The sequence below is a fragment of the Aulonocara stuartgranti genome (genome assembly GCF_965226115.1).
Source record: "Aulonocara stuartgranti genome assembly, chromosome: 8".
In the NCBI taxonomy this organism is placed as follows: domain Eukaryota; kingdom Metazoa; phylum Chordata; class Actinopteri; order Cichliformes; family Cichlidae; genus Aulonocara; species Aulonocara stuartgranti.
In genome coordinates, this window is record NC_138959.1 from 21606639 (window position 1) to 21633195 (window position 26557).

Below are 26557 nucleotides of genomic sequence, written 5' to 3' on the forward strand. Positions count from 1 at the left end.
ACTTTCAACTCCCGCCACAGATTTTCTATGGGGTTGAGGTCTGGAGACTGGCTAGGCCACTCCAGGACTTTCAAATGCTTCTTACGGAGCCACTCCTTTGTTGCCCGGGCGGTGTGTTTTGGATCATTGTCATGTTGGAAGACCCAGCCTCGTTTCATTTTCAAAGTTCTCACTGATGGAAGGAGGTTTTGGCTCAAAATCTCATGATACATGGCCCCATTCATTCTGTCCTTAACACGGATCAGTCGTCCTGTCCCCTTGGCAGAAAAACAGCCCCATAGCATGATGTTTCCACCCCCATGCTTCACAGTAGGTATGGTGTTCTTGGGATGCAACTCAGTATTCTTCGTCCTCCAAACACGACGAGTTGAGTTTATACCAAAAAGTTCTACTTTGGTTTCATCTGACCACATGACATTCTCCCAATCCTCTGCTGTATCATCCATGTGCTCTCTGGCAAACTTCAGACGGGCCTGGACATGCACTGGCTTCAGCAGGGGAACACGTCTGGCACTGCGGGATTTGATTCCCTGCCATTGTAGTGTGTTACTGATGGTGACCTTTGTTACTTTGGTCCCAGCTCTCTGCAGGTCATTCACCAGGTCCCCCCGTGTGGTTCTGGGATCTTTGCTCACCGTTCTCATGATCATTTTGACCCCACGGGATGAGATCTTGCGTGGAGCCCCAGATTGTGGGAGATTATCAGTGGTCTTGTATGTCTTCCATTTTCTGATGATTGCTCCCACAGTTGATTTTTTCACACCAAGCTGCTTGCCTATTGTAGATTCACTCTTCCCAGTCTGGTGCAGGTCTACAATACTTTTCCTGGTGTCCTTCGAAAGCTCTTTGGTCTTGGCCATGGCGGAGTTTGGAGTCTGACTGTTTGAGGCTGTGGACAGGTGTCTTTTATACAGATGATGGGTTCAAACAGGTGCCATTCATACAGGTAACGAGTGGGGGACAGAAAAGCGTCTTACAGAAGACGTTACAGGTCTGTGAGAGCCAGAGATTTTCCATGTTTGAGGTGACCAAATACTTATTTTCCACCCTAATTTACGAATAAATGCTTTACAAATCCTACCATGTGAATTCATGGATTTTCTTTTCACATTCTGTCTCTCACAGTTGAAGTGTACCTCTGGTGCAAATTACTGACCTCTGTCATCATTTTAGGTGGGGGAACTTTCACAATTGGTGGCTGACTAAATACTTTTTTGCCCCACTGTATATTAAACACACTCTTTTAAGTTTCACTAAGTTATTGAAGTTCAGTAATTTATGTTTTTTTTAACACATGACAGTGGTGGTGGGAAGTCGGTTTTTTGTCAAGTAGTTTTAAACTTCTTTTATAAATGTTTTCAATAGTTTTAAGTGTTGTTGGACAAGCAAGTGACCAGGACGTCAAACAATAGTCCATATGAGAGATGATCATTGAGTAAAAATAAGTTTTTGCAACATTCATATTTAAATTATTACGTATATGATTAAAATTTCAATTGTTAAATTTAAGTACCTGGGACACTATTTATGTGACTCTTGAAGGATAATGTTGGGTCTAGAATGACCCCAAGATATTTAAATTCTGGAGCTAATTCAAGCGCTACTCCATCCAGGAATATGTTTGAGTGCTTCAAGTTTAAGGGGCGTTTTGAAAACTACATACAGACAGTTTTTGAGGTGTTCAACATTAGGCATGAGTCCTCCAGCCAGCTATGCATTAATGCTAAAGCAGCTGTAAGATCTTTTGCCACCTGCTGGACACTATTTGCTTGCGTATATATAACTGCATCATCCGCATACATTTGAGTAAATATATTTGGACAGACTTCAGGTAAGTTATTGATAAAAAGAGAGAACAATAAGGGCCCAAGAACAGATCCTTGAGGAACCCCTGTATCACAGTCTAAATATGGAGATTTAACCCCATCTAACACCACACACTGTTTCCTGTGTGAGAGATATGAGGCAAACCACTGAAGAGCCTGACTGGAGATATTAAACTGAGTCAATCTGGACAACAATATCTGATGGTTTACAGAGTCGAAAGCCTTCTTCAGATCTAAAAATACAGCTCCAACACAGGGACGCTTGTCCAGCAAGCTCTTCAAGTTCTCCACTAACATACACAGGGCAGTATCTGTGGAGTGATGTGCCCGAAAGCAAAACTGCAACGGATGTAATGAGGGTTGGGTGTTTTCTAGGTGAGCAGTGAGGAGTTTAACCACCCACTTCTCAGCCATTTTAGATACGACCAGGAGTATGCTTATGGGGCGATAATTAGCAATGTCAGTCTTCACACCTGCTTTGAGAATTGGTGTAACTGCAGCAATTTTCCAATCTGTTGGAACAATGGAGTGTTTGAAAGACATATTCAAAACATGAGTTATTGGACGTACAAGCAAATCCATATGTTCCTTTAGGAAGTTTGTGTTAATACCATATACATCAAGTGCTTTTGATTGTTTTAAACCTGTAATTAGTTTAGCAACTTCAGTGTCTGAAATATGAGTGACGGTGAACAAATTTTGACCAACATCATTCACATTATCAGAGCATACGACTGAGTCAAAGCTCTGACTGATCTCCTTAACAGATGAAATAAAGAAAGTGTTTAAGTTACTGACAATAGATAGAGGCTCTCTAACAATAGAGTTATTTACATAAAGTTCAATTGTATTTTTGCTTTTGTTTGAATGACGGCCAAGTAATTTATTTAAGTGTTGCCAGATAACTTTACCATTACCTTTGGCTCTTTCAATTATATTTATAAAAAATTTTGCTTTGGCCTGTCTCAAACTTCTTGTTACTTTATTCCGCATTGAAGTAAATCTCTGTCTATCCAGAGTTAGACCTGTTTTCAGGAACTGCTTTAGTAATTGATCTCTTGTTTTCATTAAATTCTTGCACTCTTTGTTTAACCAGGGCAAATTAGATGTTGTCTTTATTTTTTGTCGACCTCTAATGGAGTATGTTGATATAACATATGCAGAATTGTGGATCATCACTACACAATAAAGGCTCCCAGTTAACTGATGCTAATGCTTCTGCTACATTTTGTCGCTGACTTCTTGGTATGAATTCATAAAAGGATCTCCTATTAGATGAACTTTGAAAGTCATTCTTAACCCGTGATTTTATAAGTTTTCAAGAAAATAATATAAAATTGTGGTCTGAAATACCAGTGATAAAATTATAAGATTTAATAATTCGCTCGGGCTTATTACTGAAAACCAGATCTATTTTAGTTTTAGAGTGTCTTGTTATTCTTGTGGGTTGTTCAATGTGTTGAGTAAAGTTCAAAGTCTCCATTATGTCCTTGAGTGTTTTTCTGTCCTTTTCACAGTCCCAGTTGACATTAAAATCTCCCATTACAATTATTTCATTAGACTTATTATTTATAGCATGATATTTAAGTAATATCTGTAGTTGTTCATAAAAAATATTCTTTGCGGAAGGAGGGCGATATAAACAGATCAACGTAAATGACATTTCTGGGGAAAGAGTGATTTTAACAGAAATATGTTCTATTTTGACATCTATTGGTGAACTAAGTAAAGAGCAATCCAGGTGTTTTTTTACATACACAGGTATTCCTCCTCCTCTTGTTCCAATTCTATCCCTTCTGAATACTGTGTATTCTGGAAAGACAACCGCAGACTCAGAAGAACTTGTGAGCCAAGATTCAGAGATACCCAAAATAGAAATATTGGAATTGCTTAGAATATGTTCCAGTTGCTCATGCTTTGGTAACATACTGCGAATGTTAATGTGTCCACATAGAAGCCCCTTTGGTTTATTTTTAGTGTCCCAGATTAGTTTAGCCTGATTAAATGTCTTGCAGATCTTTGTTCCTCTGTAAATTTTAATAGCAGGATTTCTTGTCCTTTTGTTGACAATGCTATGAGCATTTAATGATGAGAAACCCTTTACTGGAGACTGTAGTTTGGGTACAGCAGGTGGGGGCCCAGGCAGCCGAGATGGGGGCCCAGGCAGCCGCGTTGGGGGCCAAGGCAGCCGAGGTGGAGGCCCAGGAAGCCTAGGTGGAGGTCCGAGCAGCTGAGGTGTAGGCCCAGGCAGCCGAGATTGAAACCCAGGCAGCTGAGGTGGAGGCCCAGGCAGCTGAGGTGGAGGCCCAGGCAGCTGAGGTGGAGGCCCGAGCAGCTGAGGTGGAGGCCCGAGCAGCTGAGGTGGAGGCCCGAGCAGCTGAGGTGGAGGCTCAGGCAGCCGAGATTGAAACCCAGGCAGCCGAGGTGGAGACCCAGGCAGCCGAGGTGGAGACCCAGCTAGCTGAAATGTAGGCCCAGGCAGCTGAGGTGGAGGCCCAGGCAGCCCAGATTGAAACCCAGGCAGCCGAGGTGGAGGCCCGAGCAGCTGAGGTGAAAACCCAGCTAGCTGAAATGTAGGCCCAGGCAGCTGAAATGTAGGCCCAGGCAGCTGAAATGTAGGCCCAGGCAGCTGAAATGTAGGCCCAGGCAGCTGAAATGTAGGCCCAGGCAGCCGAAGTGGAGGCCCAGGCAGCTGAAATGGAGGCCCAGGAAGCTGAAATGGAGGCCCAGGCAGGCCTAGGCTAACTAGGCTAATTAGTTGTAGCCAGTCCAAATCACTGATGTTTGAATTAGGTCCAGGATTTAGTTCTATATCACCAGCCAAAAGTAGCATCAGAACAAGTTTCAGAATCTCCAGCGACAGACGTGGTATATTTGATTGTTCATGTTTACCTGGGGGTGGTCTAGCATGACCACAATCCAAGAATCTTGTGAACAAAAGATGTTGACTCCATTTGGCTGGGAAAGTGGTATAATTATCCAGCTTTCTTGGACATGTCGAACTCCACAGAAGATAAAAATGTATAAAAACAAAAAGACAAGTTGATGTCAAGATCCAGGGGTTTTTAGATGGTTTTTTGGCAAACGCACAGGACCTGCCAAGCTGTGTGTCTGCACCCTAGCAGCCATCTTGTTCTCCAATCTGGAAAACCAGATTTTTTCGTTTTTTTTTTTAGATCAGACACATATCTATAGTTCATCTTTCTTATACAACAATCTGACTTCAGACTGATTACTGAAAATACCCCTTGACACCCCTGACCTGAAAAATTCTCAGACAGCACATTCATCTGAAGAAGGGAAAAAGGCTTATACTCATGATAAGAGTATAGATAAGAGTCAGAGGAAACATGGATACTGAGTATTCTTTGCCTTGCTGTAATAAAGGAGTATCACACATCGCACTTAAGCGCCTGAGAAAATCATACCATATATTTAAAAATCAGCACGTCTGCACGTCTGTTGTCAGTATGAATCTACGTGCTCGTAGTTCATGGAGCGCTTGCTCTGTATGTGGCCCGTGTTTATAATTGCTAGCAGGGCACAAGAGTGCGGGTAAGAAAAAGGGCACCAGCTCATTCTACAGCAATACCCTCCTGCTCATGATAAGAAAAAGCTTGTAGAGACTGCCCTTTAAAATTTTAAGCAGTGTTGCCCTGGAGGAGAGATCAATTATGAGAGAGAAGGGTCATCAGACCAAGACGGGCCAACATGGTTAAATATGTGCAGAAATAATGGATGGATAATGAAATTAAAACCATCCACCGTCTGTCACCTTGATGCATGATTGAAAAGCTCGGCACTGAGTGGTGGCTGCTGTCAGTCAGCAGCGCAAAGCTGGCTGACGCACCTTCGCTGAGATTCTGCCTAAAGACGTGTTGTCCTTGAGGGAGGGTTATTTTTTTCTTTTTTGCCCACTACTTTTGTATCGTTCTCTTATAAGCTTACAACAATGGATTGATTAAGGATTTATTCTCCTTATAGGAAGTGAATGGAATAATTAATTCAATTATGTCTGCATTGTGTGTGTGTGTGTGTGTGTGCCAACAGCTCTTCCTGAGGCTGCTGGATAATGACATATTAATCCTCTGGGCTGGGATCTTAACTGTGCTTCAGTGAGATATGCTTAAAATGAACAGGTTTAATAGGAATAGCAGCTAAGGCGTATTAAGACAAGAAACTTAAGACCACTCACATTGGCCTAAATCCATTATTCTAAAAGAAAAGAAAAGAACAAATAATAATGCTCTTATTTCAGAGCTGTGGAAGCCAGAGATGCTTGACATTTAAGATAGTAAAATTGATTTATCTATTCTGCGACTTCTAATTCTAACCAAATGCACAAACCTGAACTAGGCTGCCAATTTTTAACCAGAGGAAATCAGAAAACCCCCATAATTTTCTGTATTCTGGTCTCCTACCTGCTTTCTTGAACCTGTCCAGCAGGTTTTGCCTGACTGTCCTCTGCAGGTTGAAGTAGTCATCCTCTTCATCAGGACTCTTTAGGTACAGGGGAATGTGCTGAAATATCAGGATGTGTTTGGGTTTAGGTTCCTAAATGGAGACAGATGTGAGCGTTGATTACATCACAAGATCTCTAAAGACAGAAATTCAAATGATGTGCCCACATGGCTTAAAAAGGCTCAATCACGCTGGGGTCATGCCATCCTACCGTAGAAGAGGAGGAGGATGCTCTGCTCAGCTGCGCCTCCAGCCAGGCCTCCTGAGCCTCCCTCAGCTCAGGGCAGGCCGAGGCGTCGAAGAACAGCTGGGAGTTCAGAACCAGGCAGAGAACTCCGCCCACCTGAGACGGCAAAAGTGTGAGAAAAAGAAAACAAGAGAGGAAAACAACAACTTGAATCATTTCCCATTTCATCTGCCGTCCCTACACCCAATTTAATATTATATTCCTATAGATTATCCAAACCTAACTGCTGACAATAAAAATGTTGGTGAATGCGCAGTGGCAAAAACACTCCAACCATGCAGAATTTTAGCAAAATACCTCTGGCATGCATTTTAAACTACATGTATAAAACTCATTAGCCATGTCCCAAATTGCAAGGCCTTTAAGGAACCATATACTGTCCATATACTATGCATTCTGGTCTTATGTTAATAAGACTCTAAAAAAACTTTGCAATCCTAATTAGTAATGCTTTTATGTTTACCAACTGTGTGCCCATGGCACCACATCAAAGTTTGTTATGTTACCAAGAAACAGTTGCTATAACTGAAATATGCATCGTCACAAAGCTCCCTTGTGCAACTTCTGGTAAAAGAGGTCTAAATGGCCACCATAAAAACTGGACCACACCGTGATATACATATATTTTTTAACTGCAATATCAAAGTACAGGGAAGTCTAATGCACAAAAGTAGTCTAAATGACATTAGCTATACATGCTGAGGAAAATAGAACCAAAACATATTTAATGTCACACACCAAAACAGGTGCAGGGTTTTTGGTCCTTTGCTATTCTTAATCCTGTGAGAGCAGAGATGGTGTTCGCAGGTACCCGTCATTATAATATTCCATTCATCCAACAACCACTGCTACAGGCTGCTACTACTAATTATGGTTTGTGTCTGCTTACCCAGAAGCTGAAATAGTCATCCCCCCACTCCCTGCAATACTGCTCCACTGTGCTGGGAGTGGGGGTGTTACCCAGGTCATGGTTTCCACTGACAAACACCAGAGGAATGGAGGGATCGGTCCCCTTCAAGGCTGCCTTCAGATCTTTCTCCTGACCTTCTCTAAAGGGTGTACCTAAAGGAAGAATAACAGAAAACCTATTGTCAACATGGCATGTGTTACTGTCACACATATGATTAAAGGTAACATAAAACCAAACAATTTACGACCTGGACCTAAAAAAACAGATGTTTGATTAAGAAAAGCATTCTACTGTATGCGGGTGGAAATGAGCCAAAGACAGCCTAAAAGTGTGAATGAGGACAACGTGAGAGTGAGAGAGAGATTATATGGATGATGATGAGAGCGCTCAAAGGATGATGAATGCTCAGTACAGCTCGACTTCATATCACCATGGTTACTGACATGATTAGTGGTGCTCTGGCGGTATCCTCTCGGTCCACATGTTGCAGGCAACAGCTGTGTAGACCGCTTTCCAGATTCAGGTTTGTGAAGACATACGAGGCTATTTGCTTTAAATACACCTCCCCCCCAAAAAATTTTAAAAGTGCTATAAGCCTGGAGTTCACAAAAAGGGTAAACATCCAAAAATGGGTAATGTTCTGAGCCAAATTAATTCAATCCCAGAGTGTATAAAGGGCAGAGAATGGGTGACTCTCAAATCTATTTATAACTTTGAATTTATATCAAACAAACCCATCAGCCCCTGCTCTTGTGTTATCCCCGGTCCTCTCTCTCTCTTCCCTCTCATATTTCTTTTCATTTTTATTCATCTGAGTAATTATTTTACTGGCCTAGTTTTGGAGCAAATCTTTCCTCGGATATTTAGATAGGGCTCATTACATAAGAGCCTTTCCCCAAAGAACATCTTATTCGTGACAGTGGGAGAAAGTGTAGAGTTTAAGAAACATTAAAAGGGAAAACATGGACTGACGTTTATACAACGCTCTTCCAATCTTACTGACCACTTAAGGTGCTTTGTAGACTGCAAGTCACATATCGACTTAATCTACGCAACAAAAGCACGTTATCTACCCTCAACTACGGCTAATTTAGAGCTAATTAACCAAACATTAATATTTTCAGACTGTTTGAGGAGGTATTCAGAAAGGTGCCAGCCAGAGTTTGGACCATACGCTGTGAGGCAACAGTACTGCCACTGGACCACCATGCATCCTGGAGCTGTCACTTGGTACTCCTCTGCAGGTAAAGCTTCCAAACGTAAAATATCTAATATACTTGTTGTTCATGATCATGGAGTGAATAGTCCTTTTGGTTGGGCCCACTTTCATAACATCATTATAGTACCACTAGTAATACTTTCAGTTTTCTTTTCTTTTTGCGGACATGGTACTATTGACCGTGTAGTCAAATTACTTCTGAACTATTGAACAGCAACACCATGTCGCTGTGGATGAGTGCAGGTGGAGAGTTTGACATTTATTTGGAATTTAATGCTAAAATGAGTCCAAATTCAACTGTAGCCCACTGAGCTTCCTTGTAAGTATGCTAGATTTTTATTCAATGTTACTCACCAAAACAAATGAGTTGTTAGTTTTGCTCCAAGATAGAATTTAATTGCCATCCTATAAGATATTCCACAACTATCACGAAAACAAGCAAAAAATTTAATTTGTGCGAAACACAAATGACATCAAAATAATTTAGTTCTGCATGAATAAAACTGCCTTACAAATTATCAATAAGTAGATAAGTGGTTTTAGATTAGATTAGATTAGATAGAACTTTATTAATCCCTCGGGTGGGTTCCTCTGGGAAATTCGATTTCCAAAAAAGCACAGCACCGACAGAAGTTACAGAATATTTTATATATATATATATATATATATATATATAATACACACACACACATATATATATATATATATATATATATATATATATATAAATACAGAGACAATATAAATAAAATATACAAAGGGGATAAATAGAATAAATAGGAATAAAAATAAAAATACAAGTGAATTGCACATTTCAAGTATTGAGTCTATTGCACCGTTGACTATTTACAAAAGTATTGCACAGTGAGGTGAAGAGGCACTACAGCTTAGTTGTTCCCCCCTCCTTTGTCCTCCTGTTTCCCCTCCCTCTCCCCTCCAGGGAGGAGTTAAACAGTCTGATGGCGTGTGGGACAAAGGAGTTTTTAAGTCTGTTAGTTCTTGTCTTTGGGAGAAGCAACCTGTCACTGAACAGACTCTTCTGGTTGTTTATGGCCGTGTGCAGAGGATGTCTGGCATTGTCCATAATGTCCATCAGTTTCTTTAATGTCCTTTTCTCTGCCACTGTCACCAGAGTGTCCAGCTTCATGCCGACCACAGAGCTAGCCCTCCTGATCAGTTTCTCCAGCCTGGATGAGTCCTTCTTTGCTGTGCTGCTCCCCCAGCACACCACAGCATAGAAAAGTACTCCAGCAACCACCGACTGGTAAAACATCCTCAGGAGCTTCCTGCAGATGTTAAAAGACCTTTTCTCTGATGCCAGCACAAACTCAAACTTGCTTTTTTCGTTCCCTGTTGACCTGATATTTTCAAGTATAATCCTGATGAAAGGAAATGACAGCTGAAGCCACAACAAAGCGGATTAATTATTTCACAATATTTGACCGCTGCCACAATTACATACAAACAAAGGCCGTCTCACTAATGAAGTTTAGATGAAAAACCGGGGGCGCAAAGATTGTTAGGCAACTGTTCCAGCTGATAGCACTCTCTGCAACTTTGCTGCTACAGACAGATTACAGTACCTGATTTTCTTCGTTTATTTACAAGTTTTAATTTGCATGAGGTCATTTTCTTTAGGATTGGCGAATGAGAATCAGTCTACTGTATATTTTAGCACCATGAATATGCCCCTTAGGAAGGTACCTGACCTTGTCAGCTGCTCCAGTGGATTTGCTCAGTGGAATAGCAAAACATGTTTATGCTTGACATCGCCTAAATGTGAATACATAATAGGTAATCAAGGGAGATTCCACATTAGATACAATTGATCTTTCCTCTGTGTGTGTGTGTTGATGTTGCATACTCTTATCTTCGATTACAAATGCCAAAAAACAGTTAGGACGCTTTACAAAATGTAAATAAAAACAATGTCATTCACAATAGATTATTCACAACACATCCAATGCAACTACATATTTAATCCCTGACATATCCTAATATAAGAAAAAGTGCAATTTCAACAGCAAGTCTCAGTTTTGCTACGTGACAAAGAAATGCTGCTGTAATAAATGAAAGAAATCTGTCAGCATGTCTTTTTGGGATTAAATTGTAGAAGATAAAAGGTGTAAATTTACAGAACAGGTTTTACCGTCAGAGATGCAAGCTTTTTATCTGAATGCTAATAGCAAGTCAGCTAGTCTCTCTCCTCTTAGACCAGAAGACGCGGTGTCCATGCTTTCCAGTTATCCGCTTTGCCTCGGTCCATTTTAAATGAGTTTGGATCTAGTCAAGACAGCAGTGTTTCTGGATCATTTTCACATAAAGCTTCTTCTTTGTATGATACAGCCTTAACCTGCATTTGTTGATGTTGCAGGAAACTGCTCACTGACTGAGCCTGCGCACAAGATCACGGGAATACACTTCTGATTTTTGACCCTGTCAATTATGCACAGAGATTTCTCCAGATTTTCAGAATCATTTGAGGACATTATGCTCTGTTGATGATGAGAGATTTCCTTCATTTGTAGATTCAGTTTTTCTCCAAAGTGGTGAACCTCTGCCCATGTTTACTTCAGAAAATCTCTGAGATGCTCTTTTTTTATACTCGATCATATGCTGACATGTTAACAGTTAAACCAATTAACTGTAAAATGTTCCTCCAGCTGTTCCTTTTTAGCAGCACTTACTTTTCCAGTCTTTTATTGCTCCTGTCCCAATGTTTTTCAGACGACTTGCTATTATTGATATTTTTCATGAAGCAGTAAAATGACTCAGTTTAACCATTTGACATGTTTTCTATGTTCCACTGTGAATAAAATCTGTGTTTGTGAGATTTGCAAATCATTCCATTCTGTTGTTATTTACATCTTGCGCAGTGTCCCAACATTTCTGGGACTGAGGTTCTATCGAGCACTTGAACAGGCTTGAAAATGTAAAACAACTGATAAAGTTTGTACAGCTAACTTTATAATTGAGTACTACTTCAAGTTTCCACCGCTGTTTTGGATTTATTCGACACTCGCGTCTGTCTGGAAACCTCATCTGTCATGCACGGTAGCAGATGCGAGAGTCGAAATCGGAAAAACGCACAGATTTATGAGGTGGTGCAGAAATGGAGGCTTTTTCCAAATATGTTGTAAAACATCCAGTGTCTCTGTGAGACCGGAGAGAACGACAACAATAGTCGAAAAATGTTGACGTCCTCTGCCCTTTGAGATTGACTGTCACGCTGTGCTCGACTACCCTATGCAACGTTCACACTTATCAAATGTACTGGATTTTGGGCTCAACAACAGCATCTAGCCACACTTACGTTTCTCCTGATAAATAAATGTGAATAAATAGCACTGGTTGCGACACACAGTGGCAGGGACGCTGTGCTGCCTTCTGCTTCCTCACACCACCACCTGCCTGCCCTCAATTACAGCCATCTGTTGACATAGTACAAGCATGAATCAACAATCTCTGTGACACAGCTCGAACCAATCCTCATCCAAGCCCCATCTGCATTTAAGATATCTTGCTCCAGCTAACAGTGATGTGTTGTGTGAGTGACTGCAGTAAGATAAGAGGCCCAGTGAAACAACTGCAGCTCGTTTGGATGAAGATGTGTTGCTGCACTTGAAAGGAAATTATTTTTAAGTCACAGATGGTTTTTTTCTGTCTGTAACAGCAAACAGGAACAACCACTGTGTCCTTCAATAGACCACAATCTCTCTCTCGGTTATTTAGTGTAAATCTTAATTTAGAATTATCTGGTTACATTAGCCGTGCATTACGTTCTTCTTCACTTCCCTTTTAATAGCACTATATGTAATTTGCCCAAATGGACGCATAAAATATGAAAGAAGTGGTTAAAGCAGATGTGTTGTGCATCACTAAATGAAATAAATGATAAGGATTTTTCATATATAAGAAATAGCGAGAAATTCCATTTCATACAAACATTTTTAACGCCAGCACTGTCTTGCCCTACTTTCCTCCCTGCAATATGCAGCACATGTAGGGTATACGCAAATAAAAACACAATGCTGCTCTCCACTCCCCGTGGGGCTCTAACTGAAAGGCCTTGTTCACTTAATGAGATTGCAACACTGATTCTTAAAACCTGACAGGAGACTTTGGCAGGTTCTCATTGAGCCTGTCCAACACTCTAAGCACTTCTCTCAATTTCCTTTAAAGACTGGCTGTCGAAGCTGCACTGAGTCCTCAGTGCCTGGGGTCTTGCTGTTGTATACATTTTCTACACTTGAACAACTGTATTTTGTGGCCTCTATATTTGTGACTAACTCAAGCATGCATCGACATGTTGTGCTTGTGCTGATGTGGCACTGGTGTTTGGCAAGATCTTAGTGAAGATGTTATATTAAATACTTCAGACAATCTCACAAACGCAAAATGAGGTAAATAGTGTTTAGTACAGTTGCCCAAGTACATATTGGCAACTGATACATCTGCCCTGTACAAACTATACTGTACTAATACTAGTCGACAGCCCCCTTAAATTTACACTCACAGGCTGATTTATTAGGTACACTTTGTTAGTACTGGATTGGACCAGTAAGGAAAGCCTTAATGCTTCGTGGCATAGATTCAACAAGGTTGCTGCAGATTTGTTGGTTGCGCAGCCACAAATTAAATCCCAAAGGTCCTTTATTGGACTGAGATTTGGTGACTGTGAAGGCCATCCGTTTACAATGCCATGTTAAAGTGACTAGTTTAAGAAAAACTAAGCTTTGTGACATGGAATATTACCCTGCTGGAAACAACCATCAGAAGATGGGTACACTGTGGTCATAAAGTAAATCATGACCTTATTGTGTCTACATGCCTAAATGCATCGAGTTGTTTCCATGTCATTAGCTAATTAGATATTTGCATTTACAGGTGTTCCCAATAAAGTGGTTGTGAGGGTATTTTGAAAGTTTAGCTGCTGGTAACCAAGCTAACATTCAGCTGCCTCTCCAGAGCATCTCTCGTTCCACCATTGAAAGCATCATGGATGGGACTCTAACTAAGCAGGCATGGACTGCTGCTTGTGATAATAGATCTGCTTCAAGCTGCAACACGGGTGGAGAACAGCTTCATAAGCAGGACAAATAGCTGCAGTCCAGAACCATGAAGCCGGACTCCATGAACACAAGTAAAGTTTTTTTGAGAAGCAGCCACAGTGAGTATTTTTACCATTAATTATGGCTGAGAAAAAATTCACAGAAAAACACTTTAAACTCCAAAACTTGTGAACTATCATCTGAAACATGCTGCGATTTCTTTGCTAAAGATAACCTCAAGAATTAATTTTCTACAGTTTCAATCATTTTTAAGCCTGCACTGGTTAAAGGTAACATTGTCTCTTCACGTTTTCTCTGTGCATTACAATTAATGTGATTAGTTTGTTCTTCCAAAAGCGCAGACTCATCAGTACTAGTGACCTTACCTAATGCTGCCTTACCAAAAAAGATGAAGATGTGTAAAGCTTGCAACTGAACTCAACAGGTGGGATCACTGATGGACGTGTCTGAAATGAATTTCTTTGAAAGGGCAGCAGGCCTAAAAGTTATAAGATAGTATTAGGGACTGAGTGGAGCTCTCTGTCACCCAAAAAGCAGTCCCAGATCTGATTAAGACAACGTTATGCCTGAAACGCAGCAGCCAATGCAAAAACACAAAAGTGTTTGCTGTTCCGACCTTCAGGCCCAGAGGATTGGCTCACGGAAAGAATGTCTAGACTACTATATTTAATCACACTGCTACCATAATTTGGACTCGGATAAGGCACCAAAACCCTGTTTTTTTAATTCTTTGGAGTCAATCAACTGGTGATTGGAATCAGCCAGATTCCACTTGATCCACTGTGAGGTCAGACTTTTACCACAAAACAGAATAAACTAACAATTAAGTCACCCAAGAAAACTGCAGTTAGTTAGGGCTGCTCGATTATGGCAAAAATGATAATCACGATTATTTTCACTGAAATTGAGATCTCGATTATTTGACGATATTTATTTAACCCTTTAAGACCTACTATAGAACCAAGTCCGCCAGAGCTTATATTATTTTTTTACATGTTGTAGTGCCATTTGTGGGAGCATTTCAAGTTGCTAAATAACTGTTATAGCCCATATTTTAATAATATGTATGCATTAAGTCCATAGTAACTACATTAATTGCAAAAAAGTGCAATAAATTACAAAAAAAATTGAAAATCGTTTTTGTTTTTTTTTTTACATATATTTCTACTTGGAGAAATTTAAGAGGCTTATCCCTCAAAACTTTAAATACAAAAAAGTTGCAAAAAATAGTTTACAACAACAGGAAATTTATTTTGAGTGTCTTCATAGTTTTATTTTGGAGATACACCAATTTTTATATACTGCAGGAAAAACAAAAAAAAAAACAATCCTATGATGCAAATTTGCAAAGAAAACAGCAGGTGCATCAAAATAAATTATTTCCAGCAGTGCAATTCGAGCTCTAAGCATCCCAGAAACTATTCAGAAAAGTCAAACATGACCAGTAGAGGTTTTTAAGGCCTACAAGTAAAAAACTACATTTCCGCGAAAATGACGTCACTTCCGGTTTCGGCCAGGAAATGGCGGACATGCGACAGTTCGTGCTGACGTTTGTTTCACTGTGGGAAGTGTTACGAACAGCTGATCGGATCGGCAAAGCGTGTTTCTGGAATATTATGTTTTTGTTCCTGCAAGCGCTTTTTATGCAATTTTTGCAAAGCTTTATGTGGAAGGAAACCGTGACCGAGGACAAGCTGATGGCATAAGATGTAAGTACAACTCCTCCGGTTTCATATGCAAAACAAATTATTGCGCTAGCTTACGCGGTTCAGGTTCTACAGGGATTTAAAAATAGTTACACAAAACGGAGCATGCAGCTCTGACCGGATTTAAAGGGTTAACAATGACTTTAAAAAATAATATAAAATAGTATGCAACACCACTGAAGCTTTTTTTTTTTTTTACCTCTCTTTTCAACCAACAGCAGTCACTCTCCTCTCCAAATAACTTCTGCTTAGCTTTCCGAGCTTCCCTCGGGTCCTCTTAATCAGCGGTCTCCAACCTTTTTTGCGCCACGGATGGTTTATGCCCGACAATATTTTCACGGACCGGCCTTTAAGGTGTCGCGGATAAATGAGGGAGGGGCTAATAATCGGCTCAGTCATTTTTAATGATCGTTGAAAGCCCAGATCGTAATCGTGATTAAAATTCGATTAATTGAGCAGCCCTACAGTTAGTACACCTTTAGTTTCCACAAATACAGAGAGGGGACAGGGAAGTCCCAAGGCAACCTCTCCTTCACCTTTCAGAGTTTTGCACACAGGTGTGTACATGCGTACTTAAACATTTCTCCCTGCTGTATTATGCGTAACATCCTTCAAGAACCCCCAGAGACACAGCTTGAATCCTTTGTAGTGCTCATTAGGAGTGTCAAGTCCAGCATGTTTCTCTAATCTAATCAGCTCTATATCTGGCTCCCCCACCCCCACCACCTCCCTTTGCTGCCCCACCCCCTCCTACTCTTTATCCTCTTCATTTGTCAGCTTTGAAAGTAAGTGAGAGAAAGACACGGGAAAGTGAAATTAAGCGAGGGAGAGGCGGCAATGGCAGACAGAAAATTAGGTGAGATTGAAGGAAGTCCTTGAGAAGAGAAAGCATCTCTTGGGGGTTTAGTTGGGATTGTGGAGGAGAGGAGACAGGGAATTAGAATCAAGGAACGTGCTATCAGTAAAGGTCTGGATGACATGATGAAGTTAGATGAGACACTTTCTACAACTTTTCGTTTTGGGGAATGGGTCGCTCCTTGTGGACCACTGCGATGAGACGCAAACAAATCCATCAGTCTGCCCAAGTCTTTGATAAGGAAGATCATTTGTTATACCAAGACATCACCACTTAGCCCGCAGTTTTCCTACAGTATAAATTTAAACCTGAAACTGACACTTACACCCACACACATACATTTCTTCCCTAACAATTACAAGACAGGACCTTTACACCCTCAACACACAGTTAATTCACATAGATGCTTCACACAGATTCATCAGAGGCAAGAATTAATCAGCATGTTTGCGTAAGTGTCAGACTTGCAAATGAAGGTTGTCAAAATAGGGTATGAGGCATGTTACCGCAGCGGTTTACTAAAGAGAGCAGACAGATAATAGAGGAAAGAGACCGAAAAGAAAAAGACACTGTGAGGAGCAACGGCGAAGAGAGATGAAATCTGTAGGAGCAGAAATACAGTTGCCAATTTCCTGTCGCCGACAGGCAGCGGTGTTGACAATGCCGGTTGACAGCCAGCTTCCCCTGGCCGCCACACATTCATTCTGTATTGTAAATAAACAGTTTAAGGGGAAATGTCAGCCGAGAGACGGAAGGAGCAGCTTCGGTTATAATACCTATTTCCCTCCTTCCTACCAATGCGGCGGCCCAGTTGCCAGCCGAGTGACAGACGTGGCGAGTAATGAGGATGGCACGCACAACCTGCTCTGCTGGTGCTGACAGTAACAGCAGCTGACGCCGCGGTGTTTAAAGGTCCCTGAGGTCTTTAGGTTTAAACCTGATGCTTACACTATTTACTGTACGACGACATGCGAAGTAGATCGCGCTTTGACCTCCAAATGCGACTGATCATAAGGGGAGATGGCAGGAACATGGAGACGAGTGTGTGTGTGTGTCGGGGGGGGGGGGGGTAAACTGATGTGGACATGTTTTTGGTTTAAATGGTGCAGTCATGGGGATAATAAGGAGACTTGGATGCCTACAGCTAGATGATAGTGGGAGACAGCTCCGGGAGGGTTCATGACTGTGGCTGTGCAGCTAAAATTGGTGGTCATTACGACCCAGAAAAAGAAAAAAAAAAAAAAAAAGACAGGGGGGGAAGAAGAGTACCTCTGTGACTAAGCCAAACCACATCTCTGCTGAATATGAATAGTTTGCTTCGAGTCAAATTTTAGAAAATGGGGAGCAGAAGGACATTTTACTAATGGCATACTGCTCCACATATAAATATTTTTATTGGCTTTAATATCTTACATGGTCTCCAGGATTAGGCAGAATAAAACTTTCATCACGATCCAATCAAACATGTCACCAGAGCCCAGAGAGAGAAAGAGCAAGAACATGCAGAGATGGAGGGAGACAGGTTTGCTTGCTGATTTCCCTTCCTGGAGGCCAGCCAGGCAGGTAGGCGCCACACTTTAGACCCCTAATTTTCATGCAAAGGTAGTCTGCATTGCTTAACGGCTTGCGGCGCTTTTTTGCATCAAGCATTAAACCTGCAGTGGGCTCTGTCAGCCCGTTCCTCATAACCTGTTGTAAAGTCAGACTGCACACTCAGAAAATCAAGAACACAGAGCCATCGTCTTCAGCTAAAGTGTAAATTTGATGTCTTTACCTTAAGAGTATAATAATTTGTTTTCTATTTAAAGGTTATGTGGTGTAAATCATCCTACGTTCTACTGAAACAGACAAGCAGAGGGGAGGACTGGACGCAGGACAAGTCAAACCTGGTGTCTCGGTATCAGACAAGGTGGGCAACACAGTGATTGTGGCGTTTCCACATTCAGGCATTTCTAATGTAACCAGCTTTTTTCAAATTCAGTTGCGATTCAGAAAGCATCAGGTGACAGGATTGGGGGGAACCAGCTGCCACTGTGGCAAACACACACACTCACAGGTTTGCTGTGCTGCTTACAAGATAGCTACAATCTTTACCTCAGAGAATAGGACAGAGACAGAATCAAGTGCAGCCCATTCACATATACTGTTTATAGCCTAACAAACCTTCATTTGCAGCTAGCAGACTTCTACTGAATAATTCAACTAAAAAAATAAAAATAAAAAAAAAGTGAAAGAAAAATCTTCTCTTCCTGCAAATAGCTTGAAGGCACCCAGGTGTTTTTTATAGATAAATACTGCATGCTGTCACAGGGGGGTCTGATGTGTTCAAACTAGACTTCATGGGCAGAACTAACTTTCTTTCTTTTCTTTTGCCTTCAAGCTGCAAGAGTCGTAGCACCGCAACACAGCGGCATCTTTCTCGCACGGATTCCTTTAAATTGGGCGAGAATTTAAAGCCTGTCTGGTCTGATCGATAGCCGAAATCCTAATCAGCATCAGCATCGTGAGAACAGACAGAAACCTTCTGCTTTTCATAGATAAATATCAGCTACTGTCAAATGGGAATACGTTGTTTACAGACTCTGGCTGGGAAACAGAAGAAAGCTAATGCTCAAACCTACCTCAGTGAAAACTATTCTGAGGCTGAACAGTCCCAAAGCTGATGTTCTTCGTGGAATAAATGAATTAGAGCAGGGTTATCTCAATATATATGCGTTTACATTCAACATTTGCATAAATATCACAAAACTCTGTTTCTCTTGAAAACATCTAGAGCAGTGGACACAGATGTAAGGTGCTGCATGGGGTGGGTTTAAAACTCAAGACAAACTATGATATACATGTTCACTCACACATAACTAATAACCACACATGGGAAATGAGTCTGAATTTGAAAAAAACATGTCTGTTATATGCTTGGCAGTTGCCACTTTAATATTAGCAGAGACGCATACATGTGCTGATTTTTCAGGTCAGGTGAGCCCTGCACTCTTTGTGACCATGATTAACAGAAAAAGCATAACTGTTTTACCATTGTGACTGATGTATTTCATACTGGGTTAAAGGGACTTATCGGGGATGTCGAGGCTTCCCTCATATCATAAGTTAAAACCCACAGTGGGAGAAGTGTAAGTAGAGTCAGATCTGCCTGTTTCGTACAGTAACACCAGTCAAACATCAGACCGAAACGATATGTTCACAGTTTAGATCACAATGCAGCAGCTGTTTTAAACTGAGTAACATTTCAGCTTATAAAGGCAAATATAAGCACACAGTTTACATTATACAGAACTGTGAAAAAAAACCTTGAACTATCCCTCATTTCTTCACACTTTCTTCTGAGAGCCTGAGTTGCAATTTTTTTTAAAGTGGTCCTGAGCAATTGTTCTCCAGGCTTTCTGAAGGTCTTTCAGACCTTTTCCTTTGGACATTTGGTGCTTTTTCACTCATTTTCATTCCAATGAAATGATTGGTGAACCAATGCTGTAGGGCTGCTCAATTAATCGAATTTTAATCGAAATTACGATCTGGGCTTTTAACGATCATTAAAAAGGACTGAGCCGATTATTAGCACCTCCCTCGTGCTTTACTCTCGCGCTGCTCCGTGTGGCAAATCGAGCGCACCTCTCTGCGTTTCGAACAGGCATCACAACAATTAAGAGGAGCTAACAGAGGGAAGCTCGGAAAGCTAAGCAGAAGTTATTTGGAGAGGAGAGTGACTGCCGTTGGTTGAAAAGAGAGGTAAAAAAAACCCTTCAGTGGTGTGGAAACATTATGGGTTCGTGGAGTCAGACGTGGATCAAGTAGACATAGTGTGTAAACTTTGCTACGGTGTCGTAGCTGCACCACAGAGCAACACTGCAAAGTTCACTAAACATAGATATTTACATTTTTCATTTATTTTTTATATTGCAAACATTTGCACTGTTATCAGTATTTGCACACTATTTTATACTATTTTTTGACAATCTTTAAAGCCATTATTCAATACATTGTTATTGTTAAATAAATATCGTCAAATAATCGAGATCTCAATTTCAGTGAAAATAATCATGATTATCATTTTTGCCATAATCGAGCAGCCCTACAATGCTGTGTCCTCACATAACTGTGCAGAATCCTTATTTCTGACAGCCTTTCACAAAACATATTTCTTTGTCTCCCAAAGAATCCCAAAGTAGCTGAAAACATTGAATATGGAGCCTCTCAGCATGTTGTGCACGTCCCTAAAAAACTCAGAAAACTGAAAAAGTGAAAAAGAAAAGAAAAAGTGATACAACAGTGGGTGTCTACAACCATCTGTAAAACACAGTGGAGGCTCTGTCATGGTTTGGGGTTACGTTTCAGACAGTGGTGTTGAGAATCTTGTCAAAACAGAAAAGCACAGTGCACCATGAAATAGAATCAGCCAGCAGGGGGCGACTCTTGTGGGTACAATAAGAAAGTCTATGGGAAGACTTTCAAGAGCCCTTTTTTTATTACCTCAATAAGCACTTTATTGCAGAGTCGATCGTCTCAAACACTACTTTCAAACCCTACTAAATACAAAATGAGGTTCATTTTGTGGCTTATGGTTCCCAATAGTCAAAAAGGACAATAAAGCAGGGTATTAGTATTCAGTGTCCCTCAGTTGCCTAGTCGGATCCACCCCTTGTTCTTCACATCTGCTTCAAAGATGCCAAAATGGCAGACGTCTCACATCAACTTAGACCAAAACAGTCTAGACGGATCACTTACATCTTAACGAAGTCATTTAGTTTGTATTCTTTCCTCAACAAATACGTACAGAGAAAATTACCAAATGAAGTATGAAGCAAGCTGTATTGTTGAAATGCTGTTCAGTGCATGAAATCACAGCGTGTGGTTCTCAATAACATGCTGTTATCTGTAACCTGGGAAAGACATTTTGAACACTTTGAAATACGTGCAGCCTTTGAACAGGCTGGAGTGACATCCCAGATGCGATGGGATAGCACTCCCAGGACCGATACTGTATAATCTGGTCAGACCATAAGAGGCTAAGCGGAGCTAAATCTCATGCAGTTCGGCATCTGTGAGTTCACATTATGTCCCCAAACATTCGCAGATAATTGGCAGTCAGACTGGTTGATGCTGCTATCTTGTTTTTCCTGTCCATATGGCTGTACATCCACTGGGAACCTCTCATCGCTGCTGTGGCTTCCTTTTTTCCCCTCTTTTGGCTGTTGTGCTTTCGCTCAGTTAAGTTAAAAGTAATTTAGTGTTTAGCGAAAGGCGATGCACTTCAGAGTTTCATTACGAAGGAACAGCAGGAAGGACGCTCTGTGCTTTCCCTAAACACCTGTTGAAAAATCTCTGAATCCTTGAAAAATGACAAAGACTGCCCGGTAAAACTTTACCGTGTGAAAAACTGTCAAGCCTACCTCTTCATTTTTATAAAATATTACACCACTAACACAATCATTTAGTAACCTTGCAACATTTTTAAAGAACTGTAAATGTTTCTTTGTTGTGCTCTAACCCCTACCTGGCATGGCGTGGACCAAGTCGCCGCACAGCACCATGAATCTCGGCCTGGGTCTGAGTTGGTTAATGGCCTCCACGGCCTGCTTAGTGAGCTCCACTTCCTCAGCCCATTCTTCCCCCCCGCCGTCACAGTCGCCGTCCCTCCAGGCCTTCATAAGCCCAAGCTGGGGGTCTGCAGCTTGGATGAAGAAAAATGGTCCAGTCCATTTGTGCTCTGCGTCTAAAACGAAAACAGAATAAAGCTTCTTTTAGCTAAAAGACAATGCAGGTTAGACAGCTTTTAGGAGTGCCACTCTTTTGTCTTCCACTCAGGACACACTGCACAGCATGCCAAAACATGTAAGTTTGATGCTAACAACTCATGGGAATCAACTGCAAAAATACTATTTCATGCCTCTTAAACTGTTACCTCATGTATTATTTGCTGACTCAACTAAGAAATACAGAGCAAATTATGTGCTTTTGTGTTATGTCTGTTTTAAAAAAAAAAAAAATCTACTAACAGATCTTTGCGAAGTTGTCTGATTCATCCTTTGAGAATAGATGCTTTTTTTTTTAAATAACTGAGGATTCACAGAACAAATAAACAGAAAAACACTCCTGTGAAATTGGTCGAGACCAAGAACTGGACTGAAAATGAGTGAAAAAGCTGCCAACATCCAAAGAAAAACTTTGAAAGACCTTCATAAAGTCTGAAGAACTACTGCTCAATGACAACTTAAAAAAGAAATACAGGTAAGTCTGGCTCCTTGGAAGTAAATAAGTGAGGGGTGGTTTGAGATGCTTGCACAGCACTGTACATATATATCTATATATATATATATCTATATATCTCTATATATATATCTATATATCTCTATATATATATATATATATATATATATATATATATTCTCAGCAGCATATTAAACATATCAGGTCTCCATAAGGACAATCCTGTGCTAACAGCTGTCTAAATGACTCGGCTAAAGTTTGTAGCATGCATGCTTGTTTTTGTCTTTGCACTAGGATGATGTCGGTGTAAATGTGCAGTCATATTCGTTGTGTTCCCACTAGTGCTTTCAGGTTAATCTCGTTGAAATAACCTTAACGCCACAACACGGCAAATCTCCGTTAACGAGCTACCCTATACAGAGGGGCTAGACGGCCAACACGTTAACGAGCTAACTGCGCTAACACACTAGCTCCCACCCATGTAATTGAGCATTGCATGGCACATCCAACATACTGTTTTACTTTAGTCCATGACTTGCTTACCTTCAGGGTCATACGTCACATGAAAACCAAAGTAATTCCAAACGCCAGATCTGAATGAGGGTGGGGAGGTCCACTTCTGTCTCGCTAGCTTGCCCTGCGCTCTTCCTTTTTTTTTTTTTTTTTTTTTTTTTTAAATAGGGTTAGGGTTAGGCGCCTAGGCAGATTCACTGAGCGCTCAACACGGACAGCATTGTCAGAAGGAAAGTTGATAAAATAAATTACAAATTTTGTATTGTTCTTTTTTTTTCTCCCCTTTGGTTTTCTTTCTTTCTCTCCCCCTCTTTCTTTCATTCTTTCCCCCTGTCCTATCCCACAGTCATGTCTGTCCCGTTTGCAACTGAAAATAAAATAAATTCATAATTATAATAAAGGTCAATCAAATGGACCAATATGATGATCCACTTAAAATAAATCCTCTTGGCATCTTTCTTGGCCTCAAGACAACAATTCTGATGGCTATAGATCCAAACGGGACACAAAAAAAAAAAAAAAAAAAAAAATTGAAAAAAAAAAAATTGAAAAAAAAAAAATTTGAAAAAAAATTGTATTGTTCGATACATATGCGTACCGAACCGAAAGCACTGTATCGAATGGTTCAATATCGATACGAATATCGTTGCACCCCTAATATCTATCTATATATATATATATATATATATATATATATATATATATATATATATATATATATATATTGTTGATAAGCTGAGCTCTCTGGTGAATCCCCCTCCAAAAAAGAAAAAAAAGAATCAGTTAGTGCAGCAAAGCAAATGACTAATCTCAAAAAATAACAGGGTTTTCACTATAGTACTGAAGCCCAGCAGCACACCAGGCCTAAATCACTCTCCCGCTGGGGCCACAGCACTAGGGATTTTTTAAGATACAAAACCTACAGTCAGGTTAGCTATTGTGTATTGTAAGACTACTGTTTCACATAGAAATATAATAAGAAATAGAACTAACTAAAGAATCAGAAAATTTTAATGACTGAACAGCTGCAACTGATCAGCTAAAATCCATCTATTTTGTCCGTTAACTACAGTTTACAAGGTCGGATTATTCATTGCGGCATATGAACGAGGTTATAGTTCAGATGTTAAAAACTGTGAACCCCTTGTGTTCTCTCTCCTGGGACTCACTGTGTGCCCAGAGCTCTGTTATTCAGTTTGTAACACACAGTTAGAGCACTAGTGAGTGCAAATCACTACAAAAATCAAGTGCAGTCCTTTAGATTTCTGTGTATCCTCCACTTTGTTGCTTGAGTTCCATTAACCAAATACATTTGAGGCAGTAAACAGTCTGCAATACCCCTGAAGCTTAACTGAATCTACTTTTTCTTTTTGAGTAGTCTGTATCTGCAAACAATGACCTGCACTGTCTTGAACTAAATATCCATCTATCTGAACAGCCTACACTGGTTTACCTGGAAGCTTCAGCTGTTGCATCTAGAGGCAAAATGAGAAGACAAGCTGATAAATAAAAAACAAAACAAAAGTTTACATTTTTAATTGAATCCCCCCCCCCACTAATTTTTATATATATATATATATATATATATATGCATGCACTAGAGCTGGGCGATATAAGATTTTTTTCATATCACGATGTTTTTTTCATTTCAGGCGATAACGATATCTATCACGATATAAGCCAAATAACTATATTTGTAAGATTTAAATGTGCCGTTGCTCACAAGTAAAATGTGAAATAATGAGCAGCTTGTTTTTATTTAAATATTTATTTCCCATAATAAGTTCAACAGGGTAGATGTACTTAAGGAACATGAGACTTTTTCAGATAAATAAAGGCAAATATTGCAAACTACACAAAAGGCAGCCGCTAAAGCGTTTAAGTTTCAAAATAGAACAAACGAAACAGACTAAATTGTCAATTCCACTTGGAAACAAAATATTAATTCTAAAAAATAAATCTTAGTTTGTTTTACAGAAGAACAGACAAAACTGACTAACTTTTGTCAATATCAAATAAACTGAGAACTAAAAGGAAATTCTCAATCTCTCCTTGTTGTATAGCTTAGCTTTTCAAACAGTTTTAACAGTTACTTTAGTCTGACAAAAACCGAATGACGAATTAGCGCTTCCAGTCAGAGACTGAGGCTACGTCCACATGTACACGGGTATTTTTGAAAACGAAGATTTTCCGTTTTCGTTTTAAAAAATAATCCCGTCCACACATAAAGGGAGAAATGAAGTGAAAACGCTGCTATGAACATGCCAAAGCAGCAGGTGGCGCTAGATTCCTAACCGTGCAGAAATGTTGGCCAATCAGAAGTCTAGAAGCCTCGGTGGGAAAAAGTAAACAAAGCTGGGGCATAGAAGCAGAACCGAGTCGTATGTGTGGAGGGACAGTAACTGTGTGTATGTGTAAGCATTTAAACACTGCAGAGAGTAGAATTAACAGTAACAGTATTGTAGAAATTCATTTCACCGAAACAATAACGTGGCGCACAGTGTGACGTCAAAAAATGCGCACACCTTTGACGCTGCGTTTTCTCCGTTTTTCTCGTCCACACGTAAATGCAAAAACGGAGTTTTCAAAAATCTTCGTTTTCAGTGACCAAAAACGCCGTTTACGTGTGGACGAAAGGTGCAAACGCATAGAAAAATCAGCGTTTTCAAAAATACCCGGGTACGTGTGGACGTAGCGCATGCACCAGTTTATTGTATTTCCAGACTTGCTTTCGGCACAATTTACAGTGGACGCTACTCTGTTTTTTGTCAGACTTGAAATAGCCAAAATACCTTCACACTACGGAACTTCTGTTGCTCTTCCGTTCGACAATCTCTCCGGCATTGGAACCATCATCTGTTTTCTCTTCGGTAACCTTCGGTCACGCTCGGTTGATTTCTCTAGTCGGCACACTCATTTCCTCCATTACCCGGGCGGTACGGTGGCTGGCTGCTTCCCAAACAAATACACATGTGCGGCTTGGCACTTGTGCTGTACGTAACAAGTCACGTGACGTGACGCTGCGGCTGTGATTGGTTCGGCTCTGCGCTACTTAATTTGGATTGGCTGTTCTTTTTTTTTTCTTTTTTTTTTAAGAGGACAAGAGCGGCGAGGTCTATCGCGATAGTTTAATTTTTCTATCGAGAAAAAGTTATATCGCGATACATATCGTTATCGTTCTATCGCCCAGCTCTAATATGCACTCAAATCGTTTTGCTATCTCCTGGGTATCAACTACTGGTTACATCTACAGTAAACATTGGTGTTTCTATACCAATAAACTACATGATGCTTTAAAAAAAATAAAAAATAAAAAAATGTAATGAGCAGAAACATTAAAGCTTCATGAATTAGGTGTGACCACAGCATTACTCATTTATCAGTGGAAGGCCTGCTGTGAAAACCTCATCATATTCATTCTTGGAATTGGCACAACACTTGATTAGTTAAAACCGACGTGGATCAGGATGTAGGACTGGGAATTAAACCTCGTCGGCGGGGAAGAGACGTACGTGCTCTCTCCCTGTG

At 40.4% G+C, this 26557-nt stretch overlaps 1 protein-coding gene across 3 annotated transcripts in view; it reads right to left on the reverse strand.

The window, feature by feature from the left end:
- cpped1 (calcineurin-like phosphoesterase domain containing 1) overlaps positions 1-26557 on the reverse strand; it is a 59863-nt gene that overhangs the window by 28698 nt on the left and 4608 nt on the right. The window contains exons 1-5 of one of the 3 annotated variants that reach the window (XM_082543254.1): positions 25822-26198; positions 21804-22022; positions 7424-7596; positions 6499-6630; positions 6248-6380 (exon numbers count right to left, since the gene is read on the reverse strand). In XM_082543254.1, the coding sequence (XP_082399380.1) occupies positions 6248-6380; positions 6499-6630; positions 7424-7596; positions 21804-21957 (592 nt within the window). In that variant the 5' untranslated portion in view covers positions 21958-22022; positions 25822-26198. Of the gene's footprint in view, positions 1-6247; positions 6381-6498; positions 6631-7423; positions 7597-21803; positions 22023-23059; positions 23205-25821; positions 26199-26557 lie in introns of those variants that run through there. The other 2 variants (XM_082543253.1, XM_082543252.1) reach the window with 2 other exon arrangements.